At 56.1% G+C, this 8,334-nt stretch overlaps 1 protein-coding gene across 2 annotated transcripts; it reads right to left on the reverse strand.

The window, feature by feature from the left end:
- Positions 1-3,093: 3,093 nt before the first annotated feature.
- On the reverse strand, positions 3,094-7,792 carry Snai1 (snail family transcriptional repressor 1). 2 transcript variants are annotated; one of them, XM_027423347.2, is made up of 4 exons: positions 7,598-7,792; positions 6,740-7,267; positions 4,098-4,275; positions 3,855-3,996 (listed from the first exon to the last, which is right to left on the reverse strand). In XM_027423347.2, the coding sequence occupies exons 1-4, from the start codon at positions 7,677-7,679 to the stop codon at positions 3,993-3,995; spliced, it is 792 nt and encodes a 263-aa protein (XP_027279148.1). In that variant the 5' UTR covers positions 7,680-7,792; the 3' UTR covers positions 3,855-3,992. The 2 variants fall into 2 exon arrangements, with proteins under 2 accessions (XP_027279147.1, XP_027279148.1); XM_027423346.2 differs by lacking the exon at positions 4,098-4,275 and having other exon boundaries at positions 3,094-3,996; positions 7,598-7,789.
- Positions 7,793-8,334: the final 542 nt, after the last annotated feature.

Raw genomic sequence — 8,334 nt, forward strand, 5'->3', positions numbered from 1 at the left:
CATAAAACTGGCCACTACAAAATTACTTTCTACATCAGGCTTGTCTTGAACTCACAGAAATCCACCTGCTCAAGAGCTGGAAATAAGGGTGTATGCCACCACACCTGGGCTTTTGTTTTGTTTTCTTCCTTTTTGTGACAGGTCTTACTATGTAGCTTAGGCAGGCAGTGAACTCATGTTTTTTTTGTTTGTTTGTTTGGCTTTGGAGTTTGACCTGGAACTAGCTCTTGTAGACCAGGCTGGTCTCAAACTCACAAAGATCCGCCTGCCTCTGCCTCCTGAGTGCTGGGATTAAAGGCGAGCGCCACCAACACCCACCAGGCAACCTTAATCTTCTTGCCTTAACCTTCAGAGTGCTAGTGTGAGCCTTTGGGCCTAGGTGGCCTTGTACTTTAAAAAATGCCAACATCATAGGCCGGGGTCTGGTGGGGCGCAAGCCCGGTGTTAGGTGAGGGTTTTGTATCCCCAGCACCACAGAAACCACAGTGTTTATAATCCCTTCATTTGCTGAGCGTTGGTGGCGCACGCCTTTAATCCTAGCACTTGGGAGGCAGAAGCAGGTGGATCTCTGTGAGTTCGAGGCCAGCCTGGTCTACAGAGCGAATGCCAGGATAGGCTCCAAAGCTACACAGAGAAACCCTGTCTCCAAAAACAAAACAAAAATCCCTTCACTCAAACGTCAAAGGATAACACATTTGAGGCTAACTTAGTCTACACAGTGACACCTTCTCTTCAAAAAAGGGGGTGGAGCTGAGAATGTACGGTCCTTGGTCGAGTGCTTGCCTAGCATACACAAGGCTTTGGGCCCATCCTCAGAAGTGCACAAACTCCATGTAGCTGTGCCCTTGTGCTCTTGAGCACGGGGGAGGAGGGGTTGTTCACCTAATCTGATACTGCCCGGAGTCTTTGTGCCTAGCCTGAGCTGCGTGAAAGCCTGCCTCAAAAAATGTTTCTAAATCAACAAATAAAATAAAATAAATGCTGGGCATGGTGGCCACTCCTTTAATCCCAGCACTCAGGAGCCAGAAGCAGGTGGAACTCTGTGAGTTCTAGGCCAACCTGGTCTACAGAGTTCCAGGACAGCCAAGGCTGTTTCTACACGTAGAAACCCCGTCTCTAAAAACCAAACCAAACAAACAAACAAACAAACAAAACAACAAGAAGCAAACCTAAAAAAAAAAAAAAAAAGAAAGAAAAAAGAAAAAAACATCCCAAACTTCTCCATCTCTCCTTGGCCAGCTCCATGGCCTGCTCACCTCCTCCTAGGGACAGCCTTTTCCCTTCACATTGTCAAAAACTGCACGTTTCTGTGAATAATCCTTTGCTGTCCCCACCCCTGCTCTTCTTACAGAGGGCTGTCTGTCCACTCAGCTCGGGCCCACTGGAGCTCTCTCCCATGCACTAGAGTCCATTACCAGCCCCAAGAAAGTGAACAAGGCCCCAGTCTGGGAGGGCACTAAGTCAGTCAACACTCCCGAGGCTACCATAGCCCTGGTACAGGCCACTTGGCACCTCCACCCTGTTCCTTCTCCTAGCTTCTCTTGCCTCCCAAACTTTAATCTCTGCTCACCCATGCAGCTGTGGAACCTGGCTCCCAGCTCCTGTCTCAAAGCTCCACAGTGAGCCCCTGGCTTTCTACTCTTGCTCAGGGACAGCTCCTTCCAGTCCTGCAGCCTACTCTTCACGTGTGTGTCCCCGTCACTCCCCCCATCTCCCTGGACTCCATCACTCTTCCTCCACCTCCACCCCTCTCAGAGGAATGTCAACCCTCCTGAGGGCTTCGGATGCCTTGGTGGGAACCCCGCCTGCCTGCTGCTCTCCGGCTCTCCAGCCTCATTCCATCCTGGCACCACTGCAGGAAAGCAGGGTGTTTAATCGCTTGTTTGTTTTCTGTCTCCCCCACTAGAACAGAAGTTCCTGACTGCAGCGACTATTCACAGGGCCTGGCACACCCCGGCTCACAGTACCCACTGAATGAGTGAAGGAATGTCTCCTGACAATCTCTCCAGAGACAGGCACTGTTGCCTGATTTCTAGAGGCAGAAACTGGGGCTGAGAACAGAGGGAATCTGGCAGGGAGAGGTGAGAGTCAGGGCCAGGAGCCAGGCCTACCTGACTCTCAGCACGCTCAGAGCCAGGCTGACCAAATCCTAGGCGCAGGACCTGGGGCCAGGCCCTCAGCGCTGAGTCTGGTCCTGGAGGCCCATCCCATCCCTCCAGGCCCGGGTGAAGTCACTCACTGATCACCCTACTGTGGAGAAACCAATTGGGGACACTGTAGCCGTGAGCCAGTTGGTGCCCAGCCCCCAGCACCCACCTCACTAACCTCCCTTCAGGGAGGCCTGCCACAATTTGGCAATTGTTAGAGAACTTTTTTTTTTTCCTTTTGGGAGGAAAGCTGTAAGTCATTAGGCTGCTCCCGCCTGCGGGTCACCATTTCCTGTTTAGAAGACTCATCTCTTCTTTGGAGCTGGAAGCTCCCCACCCCCAGCCCCGCTGGAGCTGAGCTGTGCTGAAACTCCACAGGCGACTCCTGCCCTGCTCCCCACAGGAAACTGGCACCTTCGGCACCTTTGTGCTCAGGGGGTGCCACTCATTTTCTCTGGGCCCCAGGAGGCCCTCAGAGTGGAGCTCACCAGCACCAGCTAGCCTGAGGTAAATTGCCCCAGCTCTGGTCCTGTGAGCAGGAAGCTGAGTGACCCCTACCCTTTGGCCTGGCTTCTCACCCTCTTGGCTCCAGCCAGCCCATTTCCTTGCATCAAAGGCCATTTGGTACCCAGCAGCCAGACGGAGGTGTGGGCCTGCCTGACAGGGAGGCCCTTGGGAACAGGAAAGACATCCTCCTTCAGCTGGGAGGGGCAGCTAGTCCTGCCCCAAAGACCTGCTATAGGGGAGCCACAGCACAGGGCAGGCTGTAGATAAGGCCTTGAAGCAGCTTCCTATGCTAGAGAACCGGAAGAGTGTGGGGAAGTACCTGGACCCCGAAGTTCATGATACTCATTAGAACTCCAAAGCACAGGCCTTAAGACCCCGATCTGTTTCTCCCGTAGGTGTCCCTTTAATGTGTCCCCTTCAACATCAGCAGTTTTTAGTATAGTATATAAATTAACCACTTTATTGAGTATCAATAAACTGTACATATTAACTATACAAAACGCTGCTTACAATATAAATACCTTTAAAATGTAAACATCTTCCTCCCAGGGCCACCTGTTGGCCCGAAAATAGTTCTGGGAGACACGTTGGCCAGGCCGAAGCACCCCACTTGGCCCTAACAAGTGACGGCCATTACTCATGGTCCCCTTCTCAGACAGTTAAACTGTGAAACAGGTGTCACCAGGACAAATGGGGGCAGGGCTGAAACAGCTGCCCCGGCCCAGGGGCACCTGGACATGTGTCCAGCAATCACCCGCTGAGGCCTGAATGTAGCCGCGGGTGGAGGGAGACTATTGCATAGTCTGTTGTACCTTGAGGAAGTTGTCCTGAAGGGTCCTTGGGGGAGGTGGGGAAGTAGGGGTCCCCTGAGTGGGGTTCAAGCTTCCCAGCCAGTGGGTTGGCTTTAGTCCTATGGCTCGAAGTAGCTGTGTCCAGAGGCTATACCTCATGAATACTGAGGGGTGGCTCAGGGAGGGAACCCAGGCACCTGGCCCTCCATCCGTCATCTGTGGAAAGGCCACCGAGAGAGCTAAGCAGGAACCAGGGCCAGACGTGGCCTCCACAGGTTCCTGGACCAAGGCTGGATGGAGTCCTGTGGTGAGGACCAGCTCCAGGGAACCAGGGAGATGCAGAGAAAGGATGTTGAGACAGTGGGGTCAGCGTGGGCCTCCAGAGCAGCCAGACTCCTGGTGTTTATGAAGCAAGGACATCCTGGAGAAAGTGCGGGCACATGCCTGGCACTGGTATTTCTTCACATCTGAGTGTGTCTGAAGGTGGGCACGCAGGTTAGAGCGGTCAGCGAAGGCACGGTTGCAATGGGAGCAGGAGAATGGTTTCTCACCTGGGGAGAGATAGCAGAGGGGTTAGGAAGGTCTGGACAGTGCTTGATCAGCCCTGATGCACCTTGGAAGCCCAAGTACAACCAGGTCCTGTGATACCTACTGTGCACAGGCCTGTACTGGGTGGGGGGTCTCTGGTCTCTGGATTTCCTGTGTGTAGCCCTGACCATCAGATTTCTGAGTCTCCAAACTCCCTCCCAGAGTACGATCAACTGTAAGTCCTGTCCGTCTGGCAGGCACTGAACACTTCTGATTATTTGCCATCTGACCCTTCTGCAGTCCTATTAGAGATAGAGAAACTGAGGCACAGAAGGTAAAAGCAGGTTCCAGGTCCCCCACCAGGCCTCCATAGCCCTTGGTTCTAGCCGCTGCCTTGGGCAGGGGAGGCTGTGGTTGGTGTCCTTTTATCAGCCTTGATGTCATTCCTTGATTTACTTTGTCTGGGACAAAGCTTGAGAGACAGCCTGGAGAGTCCTCCCCACCCCCACCCACAGCCAGGGAGGCCGCTGCTCTGCACCCTGCCTGCAGCCCACAGCACAATCCCAAATCGTGGCTATTCCCATTAGACCAGCAGGGAACCTCTCCTCAGCCCACTTTAAGGAACAGCCTGGGGGCTTATAGACACCTGGGATCCTGACACACCACCAGCAAACTAGCTGTAGTGCACAGGGGCTACAATGTTTAATAATTGCTTGCAGAATTAATAAATGTGTGTGGCTTTTTGTTGGTGGTGTTTTTTTTTTGTTTGTTTGTTTGTTTTGTTTTTAATAAAAACAACCTGAGCATGGTGGTCCACACTTGTGATCTCAGCACTGGAGACAGAGAGAAGAGTGCCTCTGATTTGATTGAACCCAGACTAGCTAGGCAACACAAATAAACACCAACAACAAAACCAAGTATCTGTGGCACTCCTACTATGTGCTAAGTGATGCTACAATGTGGACTGGTGGCTTAAAACAAAGCAAGGCTGCCCTCCCTCCCAGCCTGCTAGCCCAGAGGCGGTGCCCTTTGGTTAAGATTCTAGTGCTGGAATTCAAGGGCTGATGAATGACTCCTGGGTGTGCTGAGCCTCTGGGTAGAGGGAATCTCAGCAGGGTTCCTGTGAGACCCACCCACTCAGCAGGTATTCACTGAGCAGAGCTGCTTCCAGCCATCCGAGGGGGCACATACCCACAGAAGCCTGTGCAAGGCAGGTGGGACTCCACAGGACTGGGGAAGGAAACCTGGTGTGATGGAGCCTGGCAATCTGCAGGCTCCCAGCAAGGACCCTCCTCCACTTACTCCTCGGCAACTCAGTGCTGCTGATGCAGGGATCTGGAAGCCCCTACAAGTTAGGGTGCTGACCTGACCCCTCCCAACGACTGGCTGAAGCACTACCTATCACTTTAGCAGGGAAGGGGTGAACTGAAGCAAATTTAACAAAGGGAAGGGGAGCAGACAACAAAGGGTGAGATGGAGTTGGGGGGTCTGAGGGCATGTGCAGGAGTGTAGATCCCCCCCTCCTCACAGATCCCCGACCCCCAGACGCCTTAGTGTTCCTGGCAAGTGTGAAATCGGCACCAGGCCGGCTGGGACAAAGGCCACTGAGGGGGGCACTGTACATGCGATACCCCCTGGATTAAAGGGGCCTGCCATGCAGTGAGCCAGCAGCTGCGGCCAGAACAGGTGCTGGGCACCGCTGCCCCATGCACCTGCTCTAACCCCGCAGGCCCCCACCCCCTGGGCCACCATTAAGATACACAATGGGACTCCCTGAGAACAGGGTGGTGCATTTCAACAAGGGTTTTGTCTGAGCCATGCCTTTACATCAAAACAAAGTCCCTCTGGATGCAAGGCAGCCTAGGACCCCTGCCGGCTTCAGCTCTCTCCAAAGCAGAGCCCCCTGGCTTAATCACAGTGCAGGAGAAAGGCCAGGCTGTTAGAACTTTACAGGTTAAATCTGAGGCAATATGGGCCTGGAGGAGACACGGGCAGCCCATTCATGTAATAAAGATGTCAGTGAGACCTGCAAATGGCACCCCCACCTCTCAGCCTCACCACTCCAAAGCTGGCTGTTCACAACAGGAAATGCACAGCTCCAATGGCAGCTCACATCTTAAAGCCTGATAGCTGGGGCCCTTGAAACTTCAACACTCTTTCCAAAGACTACTCCTAACCAGGGATTCCCACAGTCAAGAACAGGTTGGTGCTGGTGGAAGCCTTCCACACGTTCTGAGGCCGAGACCAGCAAAGTCATTTCTTAGTTTAACATGGTCCCTGCACCTAGCACTTCAGTATGTACAAGACCCCACAAAGTGTTCTCAGGCATTTCAGAAGTGGGGCGACAGAGGAAAGTCTCAAGCCAGGATTCAAGGCCAGGTGGGGAATCTAACAATACCTTGAGCTGGGTGGTGGTGGCCCACACCTTTAATCCCAGCAGTTGGGAGGCAGAGGCAGGCGGATCTCTGTGAGTTCAAGACCAGCCTGGTCTACAGAGTGAGTTCCAGGACAGCCTCCAAAGCCACAGGGAAACCCTGTCTCAAAAAAAAACAAAACACTGTCCTGTCTGGCATGACTCAGAGTGGGGGCTATAGGATACCCCGTCACTCACTCCCAGCCCTAACAGCAAGGAGCAGGGTTCAGGGGAAGGAGTATCTACTTGGCCATCTGCTTGGCAGCGTCAGGAGCAAAAGTTGAGTCCACCAGAGCCAGGGGCCAAGCACTCAGGGCGGTAGAGAAATGAGAGGCAGCTGTGGGAACACTCACCAGTGTGAGTGCGGACGTGGCCCTGCAGCAGCCACGGCCTGGAGAAGGCCTTTCCGCAGGTCGCGCAGACGCAGGGCAGCGTGTGGCTTCGGATGTGCATCTTCAGGGCGCCCAGGCTGAGGTACTCCTTGTTGCAGTATTTGCAGTTGAAGGCCTTCCGGGACTGGGGGTCCTTGGCTACCGAGAGCCTGGCTAGCTGCTTGGGCAGTTGACCCAAGCCGGGGAAGGAGACGAAGGCCTCGGAATCCAGGGATGAGGCCGAAGTGGAAGAGAAGGACGACGGCGCCGGGGAGGGCGGGCTGGGTGGCTGGGAGCTTTTGCCGCTGTCTTCATCGGACAGCGAGGTCAGCTCTGCCGCCCTGGGGCTCTCCCGCGGCGGGAGGGTGGCCCAAGCAACCGGTTGCACTTGGGGCACCAGGAGCGAGTCCCAGATGAGGGTGGGCAGCGAGGCTGCAGGGTTGAGGACCTCGGGCGGAGGGATGGCGGCCAGCAGGTGGGCCTGGTCGTAGGGCTGCTGGAAGATGAACTCTGCGGGCAGCGGGGGGAGAGAGAGAGAGAGAGAAAGAACACAGGGTCAGCTGAGCCGATTCTCGGGGCGCCAGGTGGAGGGTCTCCCTCCCTCCCTCCCTCCCCTGCCCGGACTCCCCATCCGGACTCCCCATCCGGACTCCGCAGGACTGCCTGCCTTGCTCGGGTCTACAGTCCCGGGGCCTCCCCGCCCTGGGCCACAGACCCCCTCGGGGGACCCCAACTGCCAAGAGCGGAGCTCCGGTCCACCTGTCGCTCCCGCAGAACCCGACTTGCCCCTCCGCGCCCCGGGGACCCCGAGCCGCCCGCGTCCCGCACCCCGCCACGCACCTACACACGCGTCCTGCAACTCGCTATAGTTGGGCTTCCGGCGGGGGTCGGACGCCTTCCTAACCAGGAAGGAGCGCGGCATGGTGGCCGGGGCGACCTAGGTAGCCGGGGTCACCGGGTCACGTAAGGTCGATTGGCGACTACTCCGCTCGCGAGGCCCGGCCGCGGCACTGCGATTCCCCGCGGAGCTGCAAACTCTTTAAGTACTAGAGCTAGGGGCGGGGCCGCGGCGCTGGCCACGCCCCTTTGTCAAGGCTGAGCCAATGGCGTGCGGCGGCGCGGCCCGAGGCCACGACAGGAGCAGGTGCGCTGGGATGGAGGAGCTCACGCCGCGTGGCGCTGAGATTCGGCTCGGGCTCCTCCCGGGCCGGACCGCGCGGCGTCCGAGCGCCTCGGGCGCCCCCTGGTGGCCGCGCCTGGCCTCCGCCGAGCGCGGTGACCTTAGGGCGCTGCAGATCGGCGCCCCGAAAGTGCGTTGATCGCTCCCGGAGCACCTCCCACTCTAAGCCAGGCTGAGTTCTGGAGCTGCCTATACCGCCCCGAACAAAACACTCAGAGCCCTACCGAAGCGTGGCTCCCCGTCCGTGGGGGGAGACAGACGGCGTAAACAGGCGATTCTAATGCAAAGTGGGGCGTGCTTTGATGGAGAGAGGTGGGGACAGACTGCGGCAACTGTCAAAGGGCGGTCACCTGACAGGGGGTCTATGACTTCCCAGGGGAAGTGAAAAAACATGGAG

The sequence above is a fragment of the Cricetulus griseus genome, chromosome 6 (assembly GCF_003668045.3).
Source record: "Cricetulus griseus strain 17A/GY chromosome 6, alternate assembly CriGri-PICRH-1.0, whole genome shotgun sequence".
Classification (NCBI taxonomy): domain Eukaryota; kingdom Metazoa; phylum Chordata; class Mammalia; order Rodentia; family Cricetidae; genus Cricetulus; species Cricetulus griseus.

What these genes read in the sequence shown, in the direction of transcription:
- Snai1 (XM_027423346.2), bottom strand. Translation starts at nt 7,679, where the DNA reads ATGCCGCGCTCCTTCCTGGTTAGGAAGGCGTCCGACCCCCGCCGGAAG. An exon ending in GTTGCAGGACGCGTGTGTAG is followed by an intron (nt 7,268 to 7,597) that starts GTGCGTGGCGGG and finishes CGCTGCCCGCAG; the next exon opens with AGTTCATCTTCCAGCAGCCC. An exon ending in CCACGTCCGCACTCACACTG is followed by an intron (nt 3,997 to 6,739) that starts GTGAGTGTTCCC and finishes ATCTCTCCCCAG; the next exon opens with GTGAGAAACCATTCTCCTGC.